The sequence below is a fragment of the Mobula birostris genome, chromosome 21 (assembly GCF_030028105.1).
Source record: "Mobula birostris isolate sMobBir1 chromosome 21, sMobBir1.hap1, whole genome shotgun sequence".
NCBI lineage: Eukaryota > Metazoa > Chordata > Chondrichthyes > Myliobatiformes > Myliobatidae > Mobula > Mobula birostris.
The window spans coordinates 33,362,543-33,389,464 of NC_092390.1; the positions used below are offsets into that span (position 1 = coordinate 33,362,543).

A 26,922-nucleotide genomic window follows, 5' to 3' on the forward strand; every position below is an offset into this window, starting at 1 on the left:
TAAAGATTGTAAGTAGGAAGTAGAGTGAGTTCTTTGATGGAGGGTGATGTTGAGGGTTATGTAGTAGACAAATGTGTAGCATCTTAGCAAAGTGCCACACAATGGATGTTGGGAAAATAAAGTTCATAGGATTTAAGGGAAAATGACAATACGTACAGGAAGTTGGTTATGGGATAAAGAGTCAAAAATAGTAGTAAATGATTCCCTTTCACTCCAGAGAAAATTGGACTGGTAATCTTCTTGATATTTTGATGAATTTGAGTGTGCAAGCATATGCAAAGTCTGCAGATGATTCAAAATTTGAAAATGTAATGAACAGTGAGGAGCTCAAAAGAAGACTTCACGAAGAGAGAAAGATCTAGAAATTAGATCATGTAGCACTTGGCTCATAAACCAGCTAAACTTATCCAATATATATTTCCACAAGTCCAAACCTTTTGGTTTGATCAAATATAGTTTTGTCTCCACCTCCGTCACTCTGACCACATATCACCACTCATTACCTTCCAACCATCTTGAACAGTCAATCTGGCACACAAATTTCAAACAGCTATGTTGCTGGTTGGCTGATTGTTCGCACTTTGATACAAATTGAGAATAACATTGACAGAACTGGTGAGAATTACGAATACCAAAGCACCAAGAATCCACATACTTTGTGATACGAAATCAAGTCACAGGTATTGGCAGAAGTGATGCATGAAATGATGATAATGATTCTTTGCTCTCTTTATAAGAAAGTGTACTTACAGGACTTCATATCTCCTTGTAGCTGAAGAATTTGTGGAGCAGGTATTGTCAAGACAACTGCATCAAATACTTCTGAAGGACCAAATTTGTGGCAGACTTCCAGTTTTCCTTCTTTGAGGTTAATGTGGGTAACATGATGATTGTACAACACTTCTAGATTTTGAGGGTAAGTAGAAATGAACAAAGACAGAAATATGAGGTATAGAAAAATAAGAAACATTTCAAAAATTTATAACACTTTCAGACTATCCCCAGGTAATGAATGTGTTCCATTTTCACATATGTCTATAAGTCAATTTTATTTATAAGTCGGAAAATATACAAGAGTCATTCAATGTGGTAACCACACCTCCACTGTACTACACTGAAAGGCGTCAAAACTACGTTGTAAGACTGGTATGAAAGAACAATTGCCAAAAGTGGAGAAAGAGAGGAATGCCTGCCAGGGTGGTGGTAGAGCCATTGAGGCAATAAAGAGACTCTTGGAGAGGTACACAGATAATAGAAAAATAGAGCGCTATGTAGGAGGAAAGGGTTAAATTGATCACAGAGTAGGTTAAAATGTCAGCACAACATTGTGGGCCAAAGGGCCTGTACTGTGCTGTATTGTTCTATGTTCCATGTTCTATAAGAGAAGAAACTGGTTTTGCCAATCATAGGAATGAACATATGTTCATTAGACTTTTGAATTTATTTGTATGGATGTTAAACTTTTGGATGTATTACCATTATGAAAGCTCATTTGTATCCATGGATATCAATTAGTTAGGCATTCATAACTTGGGGACAGCCTGTATTAAATTTGAAGCAAAATACAAATCACAGACTTGGCGCTCATCCATTCCTTATCCTTTTCAATTTCCTGATCTCATTCTCTCCTGAATGTAATGAATCATAACTAGATACTGAAGAATGAATTCTGGTAGCTTCTGGAGCATTACATAAGTTTGTATTCTTCGGGAGCAGCAAATTACAGTTAGAGCAATACACGCTGTGATGGATATCCACTGTCCAGAGCCGAATCAGGTCTTGTTTTTTGCCAAGCTCAGCTTTCTAAATTAGCAGCTGACACTTCTGAAGATTCAAGTGTTGTTTTTGAATGTTAAACTTCCAACTAACATTCTTTGTTTAGCTTTGGTCAGAAATGGGAGCCAGTCTTCAGTTCTTAAAATGTAAATGGCAAGGACTGATCAGTTTGACATTTAAAAACACTGCTTTGCAAACAGGTCCACTGTTTATAGAATGCAGGATGCCGCCCCATATCACCTGTCCTAACCTTTCAGGATGACCATTGTAAGACAATGGGTTATTTAATTTGGCTTGTTTCAAAACACACAATGCTGCTAGATTATTTAGTTCAAAGAAGCTTGCAGAACAGATGGATAAAATCACTTAGAAAATCAATAGAAATCTGTTAATAGCTGGAAAATTGATGTACTTATGGAGCCAGCTTCACAGCATTAATTGTGGGTACCTGGGAACTCTGTCTCCAGGTGCTTTTCGACCATGTAAAAGGTATCTGAAAAAATATCACATGTGTGTGAAGTTACCCAAGTGGTAAAAATGACAGTATAAATGCAAAAGATGATGCGAAAGGATTTAGAAGGAGTGGATTGGGACAAATTGTTTTATGGGAAGGATGTAATAGAGAAATGGAGGTCATTTAAAGGTGAAATTTTGAGGGTACAGAGTCCTTATGTTCCTGTTAGGTTGAAAAGTTTGATAGGAAAGGTTAAAAGTTTGAGAGAGCCATGGTTTTCAAGGGATATTGGAGACTTGGTTCAGAACAAGAGAGATATCTACAATAAATATAGGCAGCATGAAGTAAATGAGGTGCTCGAGGAATATAAAGAATGTAAAAAGAATCTTAGGAAAGAAATTAGAAAAGCTAAAAGAAGATACGAGGTTGCTTTGGCAAGTAAGGTGAAAATAAATCCAAAGGGTTTCTACAGTTATATTAATAGCAAAAGGATAGTGAGGGATAAAATTGGTCCCTCAGAGAATCAGAGTGGACAGCAATGTGTGGAACTAAAAGAGATGGGGGAGATTTTGAACAATTTCTTTTCTTCAGTACTCACGAAGGAGAAGGATATTGAATTATGTAAGATAAGGGAACAAGTAGGGAAGTTATGGAAACTATGATGATTAAAGAAGAGGAAGTACTGGCACTTTTAAGGAATATAAAAGTGGATAAGTCTCTGGGTCCTGACAGGATATTCCCTAGGTCCTTGAGGGAAATTAGTGTAGAAATAGCAGGGGCTCTGACAGAAATATTTCAAATGTCATTAGAAATGGGGATGGTGCCAAAGGATTGGCGTATTGCTCATGTTGTTCCTTTGTTTAAAAAGGGTTCTAATAGCAAACCTAGCAATTATCGGCCTGTGAGTTTGACATCAGTGGTGGGTAAATTGATGGAAAGTATTCTTAGAGATGGTATATATAATCATCTGGATAGACAGGGTCTGATTAGGAACAGTCAACATGGATTTGTGCGTGGAAGGTCATGTTTGACAAATCTTATTGAATTTTTTGAAGAGGTTACTAGGAAAGTTGACAAGGGTAAAGCAGTGGATGTTGTCTATATGGACTTCAGTAAGGCCTTTGACAAGGTTCCACACAGGAGGTTAGTTAGGAAAGTTCAATTGTTAGGTACTAATATTGAGGTAGTAAAATGGATTCAGCAGTGGCTGGATGGGAGACACCAGAGAGTGGTGGTGGATAACTGTTTGTCAGATTGGAGGCCGGTGACTAGTGGTGTGCCTCAGGGATCTGTACTGGGTCCAATGTTGTTTGTCATATACATTAATGATCTGGATGTTGGGGTGGTAAATTGGATTAGTAAGTATGCAGATGATATTAAGATAGGTGGCGTTGTGGATAATGAAGTAGGTTTTCAAAGCTTGCAGAGAGATTTAGGCCAGTTAGAAGAGTGGGCTGAAAGATGGCAAATGGAGCTTAATGCTGATAAATGTGAGGTGATAAATTTTGGTAGGACTAATCAAAATAGGACTTACATGGTAAATGATAGGGCATTGAAGAATGCAGTAGAACAGAGGGATCTAGGACTAATGGTGCATAATTCCCTGAAGGTGGAATCGCATGTGGATAGGGTGGTGAAGAAAACTTTTGGTATGCTGGCCTTTATAAATCAGAGCATTGAGTATAGGAGTTGGGATGTAATGTTAAAATTGTACAAGGCATTGGTAAGTCCAAATTTGAAGCATTGTGTACAGTTCCGGTCACCAAATTATAGGAAAGATGTCAACAAAATAGAGAGAGTACAGAGAAGATTTACTAGAATGTTACCTGGATTTCAGCACCTAAGTTACAGAGAAAGGTTGAACAAGTTGGGTCTTTATTCTTTGGAGTGTAGAAAGTTGAGGGAGGACTTAATAGAGGTATTTGAAATTATGAAGGGGATAGATAGAGTTGACGTGGATAGGCTTTTTCTATTGAGAGTAGGGGAGATTCAAACAAGAGGACATGAGTTGAGAGTAAGGGGGCAAAAGTTTAGGGGTAACATGAGGGGGAACTTCTTTACTCAGAGAGTGGTAGCTGTATGGAACAAGCTTCCAGCAGAAGTGGTAGAGGCCAGTTCAATATTGTCATGTAAGGTAAAATTGGATAGCTATATGGACAGGAAAGGAATGAAGGGTTATGGGCTCAGTGCAGGTCAGTGGGACTAGGTGAGAGTAAGCTTTCGGCATGGACTAGAAGGGCCGAGATGGCCTGTTTCCGTGCTGTAATTGTTATATGGTTAAATTAAGAGAACAGTTTACACTTTTTAGGAATGGTCCAGGAACATCAAGAAGAATGATAGAATGATAGTAAATTAGAATTCATTCCTCTGCCTTTGATTTCTGTGACAGATGACTGGTTCGTCTGCAACTCATGGGTATGTCTTTTTAGCTTAAGGAATAGTATCAATGATTTGGAAATCCTTTGTGTTTTAGAACTGGCTTGTAATTTGGAAATCTTTTACAAGGTAGAAAATCCCCTGTGTTTAAATGTATTTTAAGAATGTTTGAATTTAAACATATATCACTGAAAATAAATGAACTGTGTTTGAACAACTTTGTTAGCTGGAAGTATCTTCTCCTTGGTAGAGAGGGGGTCCCACCACTCAAACAATGGGTCTTGGCCAATAACTTGCCATGGAAGTGAACTAGCTCTTGAAGATTTGGCAGTTACAATATATAATATCTTTAGTCAGAATACCCATGACCATCACAGCACAAAATGTTGGAGGAACCAGCAGGCCAGTAGAATCTATGGAAATGAATAAACAGTTGGTGTTTTCAGTTGAGATCCTTCATCAGGACTGGAAAAGAAGGAGGTTCAAGCTTCTACCCCCTTCCTTCCCTGTCCTGATGAAGAGTATCTGCCTGAAATATCAATTGTTTATTCAGTTCCATAGATGCTGCCTGACCTGCTGAGATCCTCCAGCATTTTGTGTGTGTTGCTCTGGATTTCCAGCATTTGCAGAATCTCTTGTGTTTAAATTAAAGGTAGTATGCTTGTTGTATGTCATAGCAGACCATGGCCATGTCTTTCCAGCACTTTCTGAATTTATTTCACAACCTAGACATTCATAGAGTCAGACAGCACAGAAATATACACATAAGCCCATTGAATCCATCAAATGCCCATCTACACTAATCCTATTTTCTCTATTTTCCCATCAACTCCTCCCAGATTTCAGCACTCATCTACACAACAGGGTCAATTTATAGTGGCTAATTTGCCTAACAACCCACACATCTTTGTGATTGTTGACCATCAAATGCCCATCTACACTAATCCTATTTTCTCTATTTTCCCATCAACTCCTCCCAGATTTCAGCACTCATCTACACAACAGGGTCAATTTATAGTGGCTAATTTGCCTAACAACCCACACATCTTTGGGATGTGGGAGAAAACCAGAATCCCAAAAGGAAAGCCAGCAAGGGAGAATGTGGAAACTTCACGTGGAAAGCCCAGAGGTGAGGAACAGAGCTGGGTTGTTGGAGATGTGAAGCAACAGCTCCAGCAGAGCCTCTCTGTAAATGTTACTATGATCAATTATATAGTCATCGCACACTGCCTCAATTCACCAATGAAGAAATCCAATTCATACAAAGGCATATTAGACTGTTCCCCGATGCAAATTAAAAGAAAAAAGGCATGACACTTACTATTGCAATGCACCCATAAACAGACCTTTAAGCCAGCACAGAGTGGAGAGTCTGTCTCAGGACCGTGTGAACATCTACTGGCCCTCAGCTGCCACTCTGCTCACCTCCATCCCTGATATTCTACCGTGCGCAAAGCCCAAGGCACCACGGAGCATAGAATACACCCTCATATGATTAGACTCTCATAAAACACTTGCCTCAGCAAAGTGCCGCCATTATGGATAGCAGAGATTGTGAAAAGGCTGTGCGGGCAGGGTAGTTTTATAGACAATAGACAATAGGTGCAGGAGTAGGCCATTCGGCCCTTTGAGCCAGCACCGCCATTCACTGTGATCATGGCTGATCATCCACTATCAGTATCCAGTTCCTGCCTTATCCCCATAACCTTTGATTCCTCTATCTTTAAGAGCTCTACCCATCTCTTTTTTGAAAGCATCCAGAGACTTGGCCTCCACAGCCTCCTGGGGCAGAGCATTCCATATATCCACCACTCTCTGGGTGAAAAAGTTTTTCCTCAACCCCGTTCTAAATGGCCTACCCCTAATTCTTAAACTGTGGCCTCTGGTTCTGGACTCACCCATCAGTGGGAACATGCTTCCTGCCTGCAGCCTGTCCAATCCCTTAATAATCTTATATGTTTCAATATGATCCCCTCTCAGCCTTCTAAATTCCAGAGTATACAAGCCCAGTCGCTCCAATCTTTCAACATATGACAGTCCCACCATCCCGGGAGTTAACCTTGTGAACCTACGCTGCGCTCCCTCAATAGCAAGAATGTCCTTCCTCAAATTTGGAGACCAAAACACAGTACTCCAGGTGTGGTCTCACCAGGGCCCTGTACAGCTGCAGAAGGCCCTCTTTGCTCTTATACTCAATTCCCCTTGTTATGAAGGCCAGCATGCCATTAGCTTTTTTTCACTGCCTGCCGTACTTGCATGCTTTAGTTGGGCAAATGATTGCTGGGGGAGGGAGGTCACTGGTATCAGCAGGGAGGAAGGACGGAGGAGTTAATATCATAAACACAAGCGATTCTGCAGATGCTGGAAATTCAGAGTAATACACACAAGATGCTTGAAGATCTCGGCAGGTCAGGCAGCATCTATGGAAAGGAATAAACAGTTGACGTTTTGGGCTGAAACTCTTTATCCAGACTGGAAAGAAGGGGGAAAGAAGCCAGAATAGGAAGGTGGGGAGAGGGGAAGCTGGAAGGTGATAGATGAAGCCAGATCAGGGTTAATATCAGCAAGGGAGGTGATTGGGGTATTTAGTGCAGTGGGGGCATTCAGGGGGAGATGGTTGTGGGGCAGTTAAAGATGGGGATAGTAGTAGGATTATGACTGCTGACATTGGCAGGAAGGGTTAGTGGGCAAGTCCACTGGACAGAAAGGACCACAATCATTATCTAACAGCAAATACTGACCATCACCCCTCCCACTGTGAGACCTTCATTGTTTGAAATCCTTATCATTTCATGCAAGTGGTGTCAAAGTATTAATTGTGTGTCATTCAACCTCACTGCATCCACACAAAGTGCATCCTCTGCAGTGAGAATCCAGAATAAACTTCCATAAATGCCCCATGAATGGACAATGTTCTGTGTAATGTGCACTTTTGCATCATGAGATATTATTTTGCACTACAAAGTGATTTAGTTACAGATACGCAAACACGAGAAAATCTGCAGATGCTGGAAATTCAAGCAACACACACACAAAATGCGGGTGGAACACAGCAGGCCAGGCAGCATCTATAGGAAGAGGTATAGTTGACGTTTCGGGCCTGGACCCTTCGTCAGGACTAACTGTTTCAGTTAGTCCTGACAAAAGGTCCGGGCCTGAAACGTCGACTGTACCTCTTCCTATAGATGCTGCCTGGCCTGCTGCATTCCACCAGCATCTTGTGTGTGTGTTAGTTACAGATAGGAGTATTTTAGCTTATAAATTCCATTCTCATTTTTTTTCTCAAACTAAAATAGTATTGCATGGCATGCCAATATTACTTCTTTAAAAAGCCATAAACACCATGATCTTGCAATGCCAATTTCCCAAAGCAGTAACGTTGGGATTCCTTGTATAATGCTTTGCTGTATCAGTTCCAGTATTCCATTAATCTGTGCAGAATCAGAGATTTGCATAATTCTAGTTACTTGGACTGCTGCTTTTTCAAGAATAGCTGCTTTAGTATTATCAAAAAGAATTAAGGCTTCTATGTTTAGGAAATATAGAGCAGGATTAATTGCATATTGGAAACTTGCACATTACAACTTGCATTGACAACAGTGCAATGGTTTTGCTGTAAGTATAATGTATAAAGAAGCTCAAGGAAGAATTAACTTGCCTTTTGTGTGTAGAATAAATCACACAGACTGAACTGAAAGAATTCCTGTTCAGGTATTGACTGACATATGCAAACACATTCAAATAATTCACAATGCACTAGCTGGTGAAGGTCATCTGCTGAGAAGGAGTTCAAAGTAACTGGAAACATGACTGCTCAGTGGTATGGACTAAAAAGTACACTTCTTCCAGTTATAAGATCACTAAATATTTGATCTGGTTTTTGAATGTTTTGCTGAAATTATTTTCTAGGTCTACCTGCTTTGCAGTCTGTCCATTGCCCTTTTCCTCTATTTTACCAACATAGGCCTCTGTTTCAAGGTTATGTCAAAGTCAAAGTAAATTTAAGTACACACACATTAATATATACTACCTTGAGATTAATTTTCTTGCAGACATTTACAGGAAAAATAAAGAAATACATTAGAATTTATGAATAACTATACTTAAGCAAGGACTGAGAAACTTGCAAAAGTTGTAAAACCAAACTTTCACTGTTCTTTTTTTTCCTCCTTATGATTTGGCGATCATTTCAACCTGCAACATGGGCAATGTAAGGCTGAGGTGAGATTTAATACTTTTAAAATCATCTAACCTGCTTAGTACTAGAGTTAATGGAGGGGAGAGAGTATTGCAGACAATCCTGAGAGGAGAGCTAGTTACTTAAACGTTATACTGAGCTCAAAGAACCAAATTTACAAGTTTACCTTGGGCCATTTAAGTTCCCTCGGCTTCAAGAACCATGGCAGCTAAAAAAAGACGATAGCTGTTTAAATTAAAAGATAAGTAAGTGCCCCTGAAGAACCACTTGTAGGCCAAGAGGAATACAGGTTCTTTTCCCATTCTACCTCCTTTCCACATCATCCTAAAAGTCCTCACAACCTACCCGCCCCCTCCTGCTTTTAAAGAGACCCTATCCCAAACAGATTCACGATCTCAGAAACACATGAGATTCTGCAGATGCTAGAAATCTTGAGCAGCATACACAGAATGCTGAAGGAACTCAGCAGGTCAATGGAGGGAAATAAACCCTCAACACTACTGGCTTCATCAGGTGTTAGACCACCTCCTGCCACGGAGCTCCACACATTCTAATTTGACAAAACCAGGAGCTAAACTGCTGCCTAATGAAAAGTGCTCTCCACTCAACATGAAGCCACTTCTGTCACTCAGATGAAGTCAGGGGACAGACATTACTAATTCAAAAATCCACAGTCTGTGGTTAAAGCTCCACTATCTGTAGGGTCAGTTCCCTAAGCAGAACACTTCCCATTCTCTCCAGTGAGTGTCCTATACCCTGACCAAACCAGCTCTCTAACATTCATTCATCATTAACTGCCCTCCAACAGAGCCAGGAGAGAATTTAAACCCTAAAAAGCAGAAAGTGTCCTGCCCTCCCAAAAGCCACCCCTTCCCTTCAAATATATTCTTGCACCATTGTGGTACTGCAGTAGGTAGCTTCAAGTATGAATATCCTGCATTGTAAAGACATTTTATACACTTCATAAATATGCCATCAGTAGCCTGATTTTTTTTTTACATCCACTGATAACGTTTATCCAGTTATGTTATATGGCTCAGAATGTTGGACAATATCTAGTAACATGAGGAAACGAATTGAAGCAGCAGAGATGTGGTTTTTGAGGAGGATGCAGAGAATATCTTGGATGAAACGAATATCTAACGAGGATGTCATGAACAGAGCAAGCACAAAAAGAGAAATAATGTATGAGATCATGAAAAGGCAACGTGACTTCATTGGACATATAATTAGGGAAAGAAGAGTTAGAATGCATGGTATTTATGGGAAAGATTGAAGGGAAGAAAGCAAGAGGAAGGTGAAGACAAATAATGATAGAGACAGCAGCCAGAGAACTGGAAATGAATACCAATGAATTGATCCACTTGACCAGAAACAGGAGTGTGTGGGTCATGGCAGTCAAAGCTCAAACTGGGCATGGCACCTGATGATGATGATGATGATGATGATGATGACATTTGGATTTGGGGAAAAGAAGGGTCTCGGCCTGAAACTTTGACTGTTTACTCTTTTCCATAGATGCTGCCTGACCTGCTGAGTTCTTCCAGCATTTTGTGTATGTGTAAAGGGTAGGCTAGTGTTGCCAAATAATTGCTTTATATAGCATTCCTCTTGGGCTTGGAAGGCAGTTTTCTCCCTCTCCCTTATGCTCCCGCCATGATAGTGAGGTTCCAACGCTAACACACCTCAAACTCCCAAAGTTCTTCAGTGAACATCTGTATCCTCCAATCAAAGTCAATCCACTATTGAACTATTTTTCACAGAATGCCAAATGGTAAGTGATCTGCATCAAATGGATGCAAACACTGGCTGATTCCTATGGATCAACCTTAGACCATAAGACATAGGAGCAGAATTGGGCCATTGGGATCATCAAGTCTGCTTTGCCATTCCATCAAGGCTGATTTATTATCACTCTCAACCCCATTCTCCTGTCCTCTCCCTGTAACCTTTGATGCCCTGACTAATCAAGAATCTTTCAATTTTTAAATCCCTTCCTAGCAGTAAAAGGATCAAAACGGGGCTCTATTCTTCGTGCAAATCTCTGTTCAGAATTTAACCCACCACCCTTGTTAAACGTGCTCCATAACTCAGCAACCCATTTGTCTTATTGGTGGCTTCCTTCCTCTGGTTATCAGAGATGTTTGCCATCGAGTCTAAATTTCACCTGGATCTCTTTTAACATCACCTTTTGTGATGGCAACACCATTCTTGGAGTACATATCCCCCAATTAACTCCCTTTCAAATAGCAAAACACCTATCTTTATGAGGTTTATGTTTCTATCTGCTCAGTAATCTAACAGGGTCAAGGATTAGTACAGTAACCTACCCACAGGTTATCCTCTAGACTTTTACACTCAAAATACTAACACCTGTCACAAGATAATTTGTTATCTGCTACCTGACTGACTCATAAACTCCAGCTGTGTTGCTGGAGTTTCCCTGAAGCTCTTTCTATGCTCTGAGACTTACAGCAAATTCAAAAGTAAATTCAACCCTTCTAAAAATAACAAAATATTCCTTATCCATGCTCATAAATTGCAACTAAATTATTAAGAAGTGTGACATCACCACTTGAATATATTCATTGTAGAACTTCTGCTTTGGCAAACAACTATTGTTAAGCATTTGGCAAAATGGCTATCATAAAATTGATCCACGATCCATTACCTGAGTCACTGAGGTAATATTTGACAATAGAAGAGATCCCTTGTGGGGTCACATAGTTACAGATTCCTTCTTTTATTGTCATTCCTTCCACACGACTGAGCAGAGGTTTTAAAATGCCACGTGACAGCAACTCTTCATAAAAACTGAAAGAAAAAGCATTCAGATGTCTTTTTGCAATTTTTCCACTTTATCAAAGTGAGATATTCACCAATATTGTATTGAAATAGAACTGGAGCTTATCCTAAGGTAATTTGCAAATCTCATCACTCCACTTGTGCAGGGTGACTTACACAAATTCATACTCCAGTCACATTGCTTCTTGAATCTTTAGCCATGTTATATCTAATCTTAAGTCTTCATAAACCATAGAAACCATAGAAAAAACTACAGCACAGAAACAGGCCTATTGGCCCTTCTTGGTTGTGCCGAACCATTTTCTGCCTAGTCCCACTGACCTGCACACGGACCATATCCCTCCATACAACTCCCATCCATGTATCTTTCCAATTTATTCTTAAATGTTAAAAAAGAACCCGCATTTACCACCTTGTCTGGCAGCTCATTCCGTACTCCCACCACTCTCTGTGTGAAGAAGCCCCACTAATGTTCCCTTTAAACTTTTCTCCCCTCACCCTTAACCCATGTCCTCTGGTTTTTTTCTCCCCTAGCCTCAGTGGAAAATGCCTGCTTGCATTCACTCTATCTATACCCATCATAATTTTATATACCTCTATCAAATCTCCCCTCATTCTTCTATGCTCCAGGGAATAAAGTCCTAACCTATTCAACCTTTCTCTGTAACTGAGTTTCTCAAGTCCCGGCAACATCCTTGTAAACCTTCTCTGCACTCTTTCAACCTTATTTATATCCTTCCTGTAATTTGGTGACCAAAACTGAACACAATACTCCAGATTCGGCCTCACCAATGCCTTATACAACCTCATCATAACATTCCAGCTCTTATACTCAATACTTTGATTAATAAAGGCCAATGTACCAAAAGCTCTCTTTAAGACTTTATCTACCTGTGACGCCACTTTTAGGGAATTTTGTATCTGTATTTCCAGATCCCTCTGTTCCACTGCACTCCTCAGTGCCTTACCATTAACCCTGTATGTTCTACGTTGGTTTGTCCTTCCAACGTGCAATACCTCACACTTGTCTGTATTAAACTCCATCTGCCATTTTTCAGCCCATTTTTCTAGCTGGTCCAAGTCCCTCTGCAGGCTCTGAAAACCTTCCTCACTGTCTACTACACCTCCAATCTTTGTATCATCAGCAAATTTGCTGATCCAATTTACCACATTATCATCCAGATCATTGATATAGATGACAAATAACAATGGACCCAGCACTGATCCCTGTGGCACACCGCTAGTCACAGCCTCCACTCGGACAAACCTCAAGACAAACTCTACCGTGTCTTCTACATTCTGTTCCCCTTGCCTACCTCCCTATGCCAATCTTGTTGATCCACATTGATTACTTGTACTTAAATTTAATAATTTCAAATCCTGATATTTGTTTTCAAACAACTTGTGCTACAACATAGAGCTATAGAACACTACAGCAGAGGAACAGGTCCTTTGGCCCATTGAGAACTATTATTCTGCCTCGTCCCAACACTCACACCTCAGACCACAGCCCTCCATACTCCTCCCATCCACGTGCTTATCCAAACTTCTATTAAATCGTGTAATTTAACCTACATCCTTCACTTCCATTGGCAACTCATTCCACACTTGCACCACCCTATGAGTGAAGAAATTCCCCCTCACGTTCTACTTAAATATTTCACCTTTCACCCTAAATCCTATGATCTCTAGTTCTACTTTCACCCAACCCCAGTGGAAAAAGTCTCTCTATATCCCTCATAATTTTGTATACATCTATCAAATCTCCCCTTATTCTCCTATACTCCAGAAAATTAAGTGCTAACCTATGTAACCTTTTCCTAGAACTCAGGTCCTCAAGTCCCAGCAATATCTTTGTAAGTTTTCTCTTTCCTCTTTTACTCTTATTTATATCTTTTCTGTAAGTAGTTGACCAAAAATGCACACAATACTCTAAATTTGGCCTCACCAATACAACTTCAACATAACATCCCAACTCCTGTATTCAGTACTTCCAATTCATAAAGGACAATGTGCAAAAAGCTCTCTTTATGACCCTATCTACCTGTGATGCTACCAGATCACTTTATTCCACCGCACTCCCAGGGCCCTACCATTCACTGTGTGAGTCCTACCCCATTTTGTCCTCCAAAGTGCAACACCACACTGCGTTAAATTCCATCTGCCATTTTTCAGCCCATTTTTCCAGCTGGTCCAGATAGCCTTCCTCACTGTCCACTACACCTGCAATCTTGATGTCAAACTGGAGGTCAGAGGGTTGGAAGCGGCCTGTCATGGAGTTGGAGACTTGTTTATGTGTGTGAGTGGGTGGGTGGGTTGGTGAGTGAGAGGGAGGATGAGAAAGGAGCTTGTTTTGCTGTTCTTATTTATTGTATTGTTGTTGTCTGTGTTGCTTGTGTTGTTCACTCATTGTTTTAACTTTAAGATAATGATGTCTTATAGCAATTCTGTTGCTTTATCAAGATTACTGCATTGGTACTGATTAATCATATAAAGAATCTCAGCAAGTACCTTTGATGCTTTTCTGCATAGTATGGGGTCACTGTAATGTACTGTGCTCCTAGGTCAGCCGTACAGTTTGGATTGTGGGGATTCCTGCTTGTGCACATTCTTCCTCCTTAAAACAAAAAAATGTTTAGTTTTAACATTGCCATTCCTCATCACATAGCACAAAGTTACACTCTCATCACACTCTCACCAGAAGCTAGAAGGAATACACTCAGTGGCCAGTTTATTAGGTAAGTCCTGAACCATGTTCATTGCCTTCAGTTGCTGTCGCCCATCCACTTCAAGCTTAGATGTGCTGTGCGCTCAGAGATTCTCGTCTGCACACCACTGTTGTAACTCGTGGTTATTTGAGTCACTGCTGCCTTTCTGTCAGCATGAACCAGTCTGGCCATTCTCCTCTGATCTCTCTCATTAACAAGGCCTTTTCATTCACAGAACTACTGTTCACTGGATTTTAAAAAAAATTTTCACACCATTTTCTATAAACTTTAGAGATTGTTGTGCGAGAAAATCCCAGGTGACCAGCAGTTTCTGAAATACTTAAACCACCCCATCTGGCACCAACATACATTCCATGGTCAAAGTCATTTAGATCACATTTCTTCCCCATTCTGATGTTTGGTCTGAACAATAACTGTATCTGTTCACATGTCTGCATGCTTTTATGCATTGAGTTGCTGCCACGTGATTGGCTGATTAGGTATTTGCATTAACATCAGGGATACAGGTGTACCTAATAAAGTGGCCACAATGTACACGGAGTACAATGTTGATATCATTAGATCAATCCTGGATGGATTGATAACTTTAACATTCCTGTTCTGCTCTTTCATATTTACCCCAAATGACAGTCTACACAATGGCAACAAATACCTTAACTAATTTGAATAGATTCACAAGGAGGAAGAGGATACATTTTGGTGTCATGGCCAGGAATTGAGATGTTAAAAGTTGGTGAGGACTAATTTGGAGTATTGTGTGCAGTTTCTGGTCAGCTACCTACAGGAAAGCTATCAATGAGTTTTAAAGAGTGCAGAGAAAATTTACAAAGATGTGGACTTGAGGACCTGAGTTATAAGGAGAGGTTGAATAGATTAGGACTTTGTTCCCTGGAGTGCGGGAGAATGAAAGGAAATATATAAAATTATTAAGGATATAGATAGGGTAAATGCAAGCAGACTTTTTCCACTGAGGTTTGGTGAACTAGAACTAGAGGTCATAGGCTAAGGGTGAAAGGTGAAATATTTAAGGGGGACCTGAGAGGGAACTTCCTCATTCAGAGGGTGGTGTAAGTGTGAAATAAGCTAGCTGGCGAAGTAGTGGATCTGGGTTCGATTTCAAAGTTTATCTGAAGTTTGGATACTTACATGGATGGGGGATGGGGGTGATATATGGAAGGCTTTGACCCAGCTGCCAATCAATGGGCTAGTCAGGATAGCAGTTTGGCACCTACTAGATGGGCTGAAGGGTCTGTTCTGCACTGTAGTGCTTGATTACTCTATGAATCTAAATAATGTTTAAATATTGGATTTTATGACATGCTGAGGAGAGTACAGACTGGAAGCAGCTTTGGATACCACAAAATTTCACACCATCTATTGGGAAGAGCTGAAATTCCATATTCTTTACGTGGATGGTGCATCAACCAGAGATGGCATGCCCTTACATGATCCCACAGGAGCTATTTTGCCCATTTTGGTATCCCTGCTCCACACCATTTCTTCAGCTGATATCTGCATCCTACTGCAGTGAGACAGAGTATCAGAAGAGGGGTAAAATCCTTGGATCCTCATTGTCAATTAAATCTAAGTTGAGATAAACCTGGTCCCAGATGCTTCTGTATCACTGCTGGGAGACACAAAGGAATGAGTGGAAAAGGTAAAGATCTGGGAACCAAAATAACCAGAGAAAAGGACCAGTAAGGCAATTATGAATCCAATCCACTATCTCACTGGATGCCATGCAATTTAATCTTCCAGACTAGCCTATGACGAGGGACCTTGTCAAAGGTCTTTCTAAAGTCTGTACATACAACATCAACGGACCTATTCTCATCTAACCCTCTTGGTTACCTCCTCAAAGAACTCCAGATTTGTTAGACACAACATCCAATGTGCAAAGTGATGCAGACTGTCCTGAATCTGACCAAATATTGTCTCTCCAGATGCTGGTAGATCCTGTCTCTCAGAATTCCTTCCAGCAATTTACCTACCAGCTACAGCATGTCAAACTCACTGGCCTGTCATTTCCTGATTTTATTACCCCTTTCATATAATATTAGCCACAATCCAGTGCTTTGGAATCTTGCTTGTGGCCAGAGATAAAATGAGTCTCTGCAAAGGCCTCTGCAATTTCCTGTCTCACTTCCCACAGGTCTGAGAATGCACCAGGATAGGCCCAGGGGATTTATCTACCTTAATACATTTTAAGGCCTCCAGTACTTCTTTCTTGCTAATTCAAATGTGGTCCAAGCCAAACTCACTCATTTCCCAGATTTCCTTAACTGAAGGGAAATATTCATTAAATTGTCACCCATTTTGTTTGGTTCCACACACACACAGCCACGCTGATCTTTAAGGGGATTTATTTTCTCCATAGCCACCATTTTGCTTTTACCTGTAGAATCTTTGCGATCTTGCTTGCCAGATCCTTCTCATATCCTCCTCTTGCTGTCCTAACTTCTCTCTAAGTCCTCTCCTAAACTCATCAGCATGCGATTCACTAGATTCCAATTGCTTATCCATAATATATGCCCCTTACTTTTTCTTAACCAGAGCCTCCATATCTTTAGTCATCCAGGGTTCTCTACGCCTTCCAGACTTGCCTTTCACCATGAGGAACATGCACTACATAAAATCAGGATACCACACCCCTTGGCGGATTCTCCTTTCCCTGCAAACAACCTGCAAAATTCCACCTAATGGCTCCAAAATTTACTCTGACCCAATTCAGGATCTTAACCTGCGAACCAGCTGTAGCCTGCTCCGTAACGATTTTAATACTAATGGAATTATGGTTACTGGGCCCAAAGTGTTCACTGGCAGACACTTCCGCACTTGCCCTACCTCATGCACCAGAAGGAAGTCTAGTGTTGCACCTCTCTAGTAGGAGTATATTGACCAAGGAAGCTTTCCTGAACACGTTTCACAAGTTCCACTCAGTCTAAGCTTTTGACATTATGGTTAGTCCGGTCAATATTATGCAATTTAAAATCTCCCTGTAATACTGATATGTTTACAACTGGTTGTAATCGCTCTGTATATCTGCTTCCTCTACTCCCACTGTCTATTGGGGAGTCGATAACTCAATCCTATCACAGTAACCATCTCCTTTCTAAGCTCTATCCATATGGCCCACTGGGTGATCCTTCAAGAGTAGCATCTCTTAGCACTGTTGTCATGTCCTCTTTCATTGAGAAGGCAACTCCCCCTCTGTGATCTGTACCTCTGTCATGCCTGTAGCATCAGTATCCCAGAAAACTGAGCTGTTTGTCCTGTCCTTCCCTCAACCACGTTTCTATTATGGCAATCTCCAGAGCCAAACCACACCCTGAATTCATACACCTTACCTGTCTAGCTCTTACATAGAAATAAATGCAACTTAAACCTATATTTTTTCTTCTCCTTTTACTGTGTCCTGTCTATTCTGACAACTAAATTCACTCTCATTGGCTACAGTATTTTCCCCTGAATTCTCACTAGCATCAGGATGTCTACCCCTGCCAATCTAGTTTAAACCCTCCCAATAGGACTAGCAAATCTGCCAGCCAGGATATTTGTCCTCCTCCAGTTCAGATGCAACCAATTTTCATTTGTACAGGCTACCCTTACCCCAGAAGAGATCCCAATGGTCCAAGAAAATGAAGTCCTGCCTCTTGTACCTGCTCCTCAGTCAGACACTCACCTTGGCTATCTTTGTAATTCTACCCTCACTAGCTCCTGCTACTACGAGTAATCCAGAAATTACGACATCATTATTACCTCCCTCCAAGATGGCACTGGTGAACTACAGCGACGAGTTGCAGGCTGCTCACAAAACTTCTAAATATACTTCATCTGAACTACTCTCACGGCAATCTGCAGCCTGTAATTTCCCAATAAGCAATGTACTTTTGAGTTATCACAATTTCACGATCTTCTGAAGGACTTGGCAGACTTAACTCTCAACCAGGCAGGTATGGCACCTTTAAGTGGATGAAGGGACATTACCATGGCCATAAAAGAGGGAGAAGGCGATGATTCCAAGCCAGTCTGAGACACCGGGGAATGAAACTTCCTCTACCCAACATCTTGTTAGCAAATGTATAGTCGCTGGAGAACAAGAGTGAGGACCCATGGGCAATATGGTTGTATTGCAGGAAAATGAAGAATTGCTGTATACTGTGTTTCAGGGAGACATGGCTCACTCCAGACACATCAGATACCTGAGGGCTCTCGATACACCGAATGTACCAAACTACTGATTCGATGGAGGCAAGAGGTGTTGGATTGTGTTTCATAATAAACTCTTGGTGGTGCTTGGACGCAGTGGTCTCGTTGCACTCTTTTCCCCCCTGACCTGGAACACCTGATGATTAAGTACCAACTGTTCTACTTACCAAGAGAGTTCTCTACGATCTTAACCACAGTTTACATACCACCAGTGGCAGATGTTGAGCAAGCATTAAGTGCTGTGATTAGCAAACAAGAACCAGCCTACCCGACGCCATTCAAACCATTTTCCGTGACTTCAATCAGACTTGTTTGAAGAAATCTCTGCCTAATTATAATCAACATATCACCTGCGGCACCAGATGTCCCAACACACTTGATCACTGTTACAGTACAGAATGCCTCCCGTTTCATGCCTAGACCGTACTTTGTGATATCTGATCACTTAGCTGTCCTCCTCCTCCATGTACTGGATACAGAGGTTAAAGAGCAAGGCTCCACAGATAAGGATAACAAAGAGGTGGTCGCAGGAGACTGAGGAGCAGCTATGGCATTGCTCTAGTTGGTAGTGGGCCATTTTGAAGGACTCATCAAGGGATCTGAATGAACACACCACCATTGTCACGGACTTCATAAAAACAGTTGTAGATGAGTGTCCCCCCACAAAATCATTCAAAGTCTTTCCTATGCAGAAGCCCTGAATGAACCGTGAGATCTGCAATCTGCTGAGGCCAGATCAGTGGCATTCAGGTCTGGGGACCAAGTTAAGTACAAAAGGTCCAGGTACCATCTTGGGAAGGCCACCTCACATGTGAAGTGGCCATTCCAGACCAAACCCTGAAGGATGTTCGGCAGCCACAGCAGGGCTTGAATACTGTCACCTCCTACAAAGTAAAACTAAGTAACATAAGTGACAACAAAGCTTTGCTCCCAGATGAGATCAATGCCCTCTTATGCTCACTTTGACTATCAAAATATAGACCACCTTCACAAACTCGCACAGCCCTCAATGACCCTGTGATTTCAGCCTCTGAAGCCGACGTGAGAGCATCCTTCAAGAGGAGGAAACCATGGAAAGCAAACGCCCCAGACGAGATACCTGGCCGAGTATGAAAGACCTATGCTAATCAACTGACTGGAATGTTTCACTGATATCCTTAACCTCTTGCTTCAGCAGTCTGACATATCAACCTGCTTCGAGCAGACCAGTTATACTTATCCTTAAGAAGAACATGGTAATCTGCCTCAATAACTATCATCCAGTAGCAATTACATCCACAATGATAAAGTGTTTTGAGAGGTTTGTGATGAAACGTATCAACTCCTGCCTGAGAAACAACTTGGATCCACTCCAATTTGCCTACAATTTGCCAACAGGTCCACAGAAGATACCACCTCACTGGCTCTTCACTCAACCCAACACCTGGACAGGGAAGATGCGTACATCCGCATGCTTTTCATTGACTACATTCAATGCTATCATCTCCTCAAAACTAATCAATAAGCTTCAAGACCTTGACCTCAATACCTCCTTGTGTAATCGGATCCTTGATTTCCTCACCTGTTGACCCCAATCAGTTCAGAGTGGCAACAACATCTCCTCCACAATCTCCCTCGGCACAGGTAGCAACACAGTTGTGTGCTTAGCCCTCTGCTCTACCCGCTTTATACCCTTGACTGTGAGGCTAAGCACAGCTCCAATGCCATATTTAAGACTGTTGCCAACACCACTGTCATTTTGGCCGAATTAAAGATGGAGACAAATCAGCATGTAGGAGGCAGATTGAGTGCTGCCATAACAACCACCTCTCACTCAATGTTGGCAAGATCCAGGAGCTGATTTATTGACTTCAGGAGCAGGAAACTGGAAATTCATCAGCCAGTCCTCATCGGGAATCAGCAGTGCAGAGGGTCAGCAATTCTAAATTCATCTATGTTATCATTTTAGAGGATCTGTCCTGGGTGCAGCATGCAAGAACCATTACAAAGAAAGCACAGCAGCACCTCTATTTTGTTATTAGTTTGGGAAGATTTGGCACGTTATGTAAAACTTTGACAAACTTCTGTAGTTGTGCGGTGGAGAGTATCACTGTTTGCATCACGGCCTGGTACGGAAATACCAATGCCCTTGTACAGAAAAGCCTATAAGAATTAGTGGATATGGCCCAGTCTATCACAGGTAAAGCCCTCCGTAGCACTGAACACATCTATATGGAGCACTGTCGCAGGAAACTAGCATCCAACATCAGGGATCCCCACTATCCAGGCCATGTTCTCTTCTGGCCAGGCAGTATCTATGGAAAAGAGTAAACAGTCGACGTTTCGGGCCGAGAGCCCTCATCAGGACTAGCTGAAGGGTCCTGATGAGGTATCTTGGCCCAAAACATCGACTGTTTACTCTTTTGCATAGATGCTGCCTGGCCTGCTGAGTTCCTCCAGCATTTTGTGTGTGTTAGTTTGATTTCCAGCATCTGCAGATTTTCTCTCGTTTGTGCTCTCTTCTCACAGCTGCCATCAGGAAGAAGGTACAGGAGCCTCAGGACCCATGCCACCAGGTTCAGGAACAGTCATTACCCCTCAACTATCAGGCTCGAACCAGAGGGGATAACTTCATTCAAGCAACTCACACAAAATGCTGAGGAACTCAGCAGGCCAGGCAGCACCTATGGAAAAGTGTAAATAGTTGATGTTTAGGGCTGAGACCCTTCGTGAGGACTGGAGAAAAAAGATGAGAAGTAGTGTAGGAAGGTGGGGGGAGAGGGAGCAAGAAATACAAAGCAGTCGGTGATAGGTGAAACCGGAAGAGGGGGAGGGGTGAAAAACAAAGCTGGAGAAAGAGATACTGTAAAGGGGTGGAGAAGGGGGAATCTGATGGGAGAAGACAAAAGGCCATGGAGGAAAGGGAAGGGGAAAGAGCACCAGAGGGAGGTGATAGGCAGGAAAGGAGATAAGGTGAGAGAGGGAAACGGTAATGGGGAATGGTGAAGGAGAGGGGACGGCCCATTACCGGAAGTTCGAGAAATCGATGGTCATGCCGAAGGAATACTAGGTAACACACACAAAATGCTAGTGAACGCAGCAGGCCAGGCAGCATCTCTAGGAAGAGGTACAGTCGACGTTTCGGGCCGAGACCCTTCCTCAGGACTAACTGAAAGAAGAGATAGTCAGAGATTTGAAAGTGGGAGGGGGAGGGGGAGATCTGAAATGCTAGGAGAAGACAGGAGGGGGAGGGATGGAGCCAAGAGCTGGACAGGTGATTGGCAAAGGGGATATGAGTCTGGAGAAGGGAGAGCATCATGGGACGGGAGGCCCAGGGAGAAAGAAGGGGGGAGGGGAGCACCAGAGGAAGATGGAGAGCAGGCAAAGAGTTATTGTGAGAGGGACAGAGAGAGAAAAAAAGGGGGGAAATATAAATAAATAAATAGACAGATACACAGATAGATAGATAGGTAGATAAGGGATGGGGTAAGAAGAGGAGGAGGGGCATTAACGCAAGTTAGAGAAGTCGATGTTCATGCCATCAGGTTGGAGGCTACCCAGACGGAATATAAGGTGTTGTTCCTCCAACCTGAGTGTGGCTTCATCTTGACAGTAGAGGAGGCCATGGATAGACACGTCAGAATGGGAATGGGACGTGGAATTAAAATGGGTGGCCACTGGGAGATCCTGCTTTCTCTGGTGGACGGAGCATAGGTGTTCAGCAAAGTGATCTCCCAAACTACATCAGGTCTCACCTATATACAGGCCTCCACCTTCTTACTCTCACTTCTCATCTTTTTTCTCTAGTCCTGATGAAGGGCCTCAGCCCAAAACATGGACTGTTTACTCTTTTCCATAGATGCTGCCTGGCCTGCTGAGTTCCTCCAGCATTCTGTGTGTGTTGCTTGGATTTCCAGCATCCGCAAATTTTCCGTTGTTTTTAACTTCACTAAACTTCACTTGACCCATCACTGAACTGTTCCCACAACCTATGGACTCACTTTTAAGGATTCTTCATCTCATGTTCTTGATATTTATTGCTTATTTATTTAATGTCAATATTATTATTTTTCTTTTTGTATTTGCATAGTTTGTTGCTTTTGTTTCTGCACGCTGGTTGTTGTCCACCCTGTTGTGTGGCCTTTCATTTATTCGTGTGTTTCTTGTACTTACTGTAATTGCCTGCAAGAAAATGTATATGGTGACATATATGTACTTTGGCAATAAATTTACTTTGAACCCTTGAGGTCCTGCTTTTTAAGTTCTCTCTTTGCTCCTTCTTCTCAGTGCAGGACCTATGTTATTGGCACCAACATGCATCATTGCCCCTTGCTGTTCACCCCCAACCCCCTTGAGAATATTCTGCATCCGTGATCTTGGCACCCAAGAGGCAATAACTCATCCTGGCATCTCTCATGCGACCACAGAATCTCCTGTCTGTCCCCCTGACCATCGAGTCTTCTATCACTGCTGCCCTCCCTGACTTCTCCCATGCCTGTAGAGCCTCAGTGCCACTAACCTTATAAACTACATTCCCCATAGCCATCTACATCATCCGTAGAGACCAGGAATTCCTGGCTAGTGGGAGCAGTAAAATGGGAACTGAATACTTCTCTGTGTAATTAATTCAGAAGCACGAGGGATGTATCATTTAGAAGATACAGTATTAGAATTACAAATGTTTCTGCAAAAATTCCTTCACAATAAACACTGCTGGGTTACATTAAGCCACAGATCTTCCTGGAATCAGTGGGTGGATTACATTAGTTTTGCACATTTTTTCCCATGATTATTTTTCATTTCCTGATTCCCAACGCCTTGGCAAATTGTGACCATTTCACTTTGGGCAAGTTCCCTATGAAGGAGAAACTAGTAAGGAACAAAACAATGGGCCACTCTGATTCACTTATGCTGGTAGTCTGCTTGTTCCATCTTGCTGTAAAATGAAAACTGCAACAGTTCTTGCACAACCTGTGACTACAATAGTGAGAACTACAACAGCACAGGAATACACTTTCCACATGACTGACACTATCACTCAATCTAGGAAAGCACAAGCCACAAGGTAAAATTAAATTTAAAGCCATCTTCAAACTGCATGATATACAAATATAGATATTAAACCTAATCAAGTCAAAAGTAAGTTAAAATAAGGTTGGAAAGCGTTTTAAGCAGTACCAATCCTCTCCTTGGCTGTAGACAGGCCTGTCAGCATGGGAATAGGAAGTGGAATTAAAATGTCTCGCCACCAGGTGTCCTGGCTGTTAAAGCAGGTGGAGCAAAGGCGATCCCCAATCTGGGTTACATGCCTGGTGGTGGGATTCCACTGGGGACGGCAGAAGTTGTAGAGAATGATATGTTGGATATGGAAGCTCGAGGGGTGGTAGGTGAAGATGGGTAGGGGTTACATCGATGTAGAGGAGACCTCACCAGGGGCACTGGATGTAATAAATGACACTGATGGATTCACCTGGAAGGACAGTTTAGGGCCGTGATGGTGGCGAGTTAAGAGGTGTAGGGACAGGTGTAACATTTCGGATGGTTGCAGGGATAAGTGCCTGGATTGGTTGGGAAGGATGAGCGGACCAGGGGGTTGTGGAAACAGCAATCCCTGTGGAGAGCAGAGAGGAGGGAAGAGAACGATGTGCCCTCCTGCCTAACTGCACCGGCAGGGTAACTGTTTCTGTCTAGTCCTGCCTCAATGAACCTGTGTGCTTGTATCCCAACTCCCCCTTGGTTCAGTCCCTTCACACCTACATCCATAACAGTTCAAAAGCTCTCCACCAGTTCAACCACTTTCAATTCCCTGGCCCTGATCACCTCATTTCACCATGGCCATCCAGTTCCTGTATAGTTCCATTCCACACTCCCCCTCCCCCACAACCCCCACCATCAGGAAGGCCTCAGGGCTCTCTGTTTATTTCTGATAACAAACCCAACCAGTTCCCCTCCTCTGCTGAGCAGAGTGAGTATTCAGCCTTAACAACGTCTCTTTTGGCTCCTCCCACTTTCCCCAGAACAAAGGTGTAGCCATTGGCACCCACATGAGCCCTGGCTATGACTGCCTTTTTGTTAGTTACGTGGAACAATCCACATTCCAAACCTGCACTGGTAACACTCAGCAAATCTTGCTCTGCTACCCTGATGACTGCATTGGTGTCCATGCAGAACTTGTCAATTCTATCAACTTCGCCTCCAACTTCCACCCTCCTTCACGTTCACTTGGTCCATCTCTAACACCTCTCCCCCACTTCTTGATCTCTCTGTCGCCATCTCAGGAGACAGATTATCGACCAACATCTCTTAGAAACCCACTGACTCCCACAGTTACCTTGACTACACTTCTTCTCACCTTGTCCCTTCTCTCAGTCCTCCGTCTCCACCACTTCTGTTCTCATATTGGGAATGTTCTCTTTTTCCCCAGAAATCAGTGTTCCCCCTCTCAACTCACACCCCCAACTGCTATCAATGTAGCTTCATCTGCATCTCTTCCATTTCTCACATGCGTGCCCTCCCAACAGCGAAAGATACCCATCTTCACCTACCACCCCACCAGCTTCCATATCCAACATATCATTCTCTACAACTTCTGACATCCCCAGCAGAATCCCACCACCAGGCATATCTTCCCCTCCCTTCCACTGTGTGTGTTCCCCACAGATCACTCTCTCCATGACTACCTTGTCCACTGAATCCTCCCTAACAATCCCCCTCTATGTACTTATCCCTGCAGCCATTCCAAATATTACACCTGCCCTTATACCTCCACCCTGACAACCATTCTGGACCCTAAATAGTCCTTCCAGGTGAGGTAGCACTTCACATGTGAATCCATCAGTATCATTTATTGTATCTGGCCTCCTCTCCATCAGCGAGACCTTCACTCCATCTGCGGTAACAGCCAGGATCTCATGGTGGCCTCCATTTTAATTTCATTTCCCATTCCCACACTGACATGTCTGTCTACAGCCTCCTTCACTGCCAAGTTGAGGCTAGATGCAGATTAGAGGAACAACACCTGATATTCCATCTTGGAAGTCTTCAACTGATGGCATCAACATCAGTTTCGTTAACTTCCACCTACCACTCCCATGTCTCCACCCGCACCGCCCCTTGATTTCACTTCTCCCTCTGATTCCATCACCCCTTCTCTTCCCTCACACCCCCCACCCTCACCACCAGCCCATCACCCATACCTTCCTCCCTCTGGTTCCCCATCTACTTTCCATTATCTACTCAACAATCCTATCAGATTGCAACTTTTTCAGCCCTTTGCCTCTTCCACCTATCACCTCCCATCGTTCCCACTTCTCCCCTCATCTTCCGACCTTCCCCCTCTTACCCAGATTCACTTACCACCTGGCAGCTTGTGCTCCCCCACTAGCCCATCCTATTATTCCAGCTTTCTTTCTTTCTCATCCTGATGAAGGGTCTCGTCCTGAAAAGCCAGCTGTTTATTTCCCTTCGTTGCTGAGTTCCTCCAGCAATTTTCTTTGTGTGTTGCCCCTTTTCATGTGATAGTTGGGGGGGGGGATCCTTGCTCTATGCGAATTGACTGCAAGCTATTTCTTTCTACACTTGATGATACTAGGAAATTCATAATAAAGTGACCTCAAAGCAGAGACCTCATACTTGTCTTTGCTCTTTGAAACTTCACACTAGCGTTCTTTCCTTTTCTTCACAAAATAAAGACAGGGAATTTGGAGACGCCAGTCGAAGATAAGGCTGAATCCGTTCCAATATTTCTCTGGATTAATTTTCCACTCTCCCTCGCCCTCGCCCTTGCCCGGTGCGCACACGCCACCTAGCGGCCAGGTTGAGCAGCTGCAGCCAGACGGTCTGCCCCGCCCCGGGCATCCATCGATTGGCCGAGAGTCGCCTAGTTATTGCTACCGCCCACGCTACTGATCCGTGCTGTCCTATTAAAGCAAGAGTCCATTGTTTATTTCCCGCCATAGGTACTTGTCCAGACCTGCCAGGTTCTTCCAGCATTTGGTGTTCTGTTTCGTACTGACCTGCACCTTTCGCCTTCTCCCAGACCACAACTTGCAGCCTTTCTCTTCGCAGGAGGGTCGCGCACAGGCTGCCCGTTAGACCGGCCCCGACGATGAGGACGCGAGCCATGGCCCGCGGCTTTTCAGTCTGGTAACCGGCTTGGCACCGTGGGAGCGGTACTTCCCGGCCGGTAACGCACAGCGACTACCGTCGCTGCCCGATCAAAGCTTTGCCCGGGATTGCAGCGGGATCCGAGGCATGCGGACGTCTTACTCATCCGACACACGTGTGCTTCAGTTTGCAAATCTCCGAACTCCTGGAGCTCTAGAAAAACCTCTTCCAGAAGAACCCAGCTCCCAGGAATCACCTACCACTGGCAATGCATTCCAGGCATTTACCAC

The 26,922-nt window shown here is 42.8% G+C and overlaps 1 protein-coding gene across 1 annotated transcript in view; it reads right to left on the minus strand.

Annotated features, from left to right (window-relative positions):
* The window catches only part of rnls (renalase, FAD-dependent amine oxidase), a 165,892-nt gene extending 139,181 nt beyond the window's left edge, over positions 1-26,711 (minus strand). The window contains exons 1-4 of the mRNA XM_072239252.1: positions 26,542-26,711; positions 14,121-14,226; positions 11,476-11,618; positions 751-903 (exon numbers count right to left, since the gene is read on the minus strand). Of these exons, the coding sequence (XP_072095353.1) occupies positions 751-903; positions 11,476-11,618; positions 14,121-14,226; positions 26,542-26,650 (511 nt within the window). The 5' untranslated portion in view covers positions 26,651-26,711. The remainder of the gene's footprint in view (positions 1-750; positions 904-11,475; positions 11,619-14,120; positions 14,227-26,541) is intronic.
* Between the last annotated feature and the right edge of the window lie 211 nt (positions 26,712-26,922).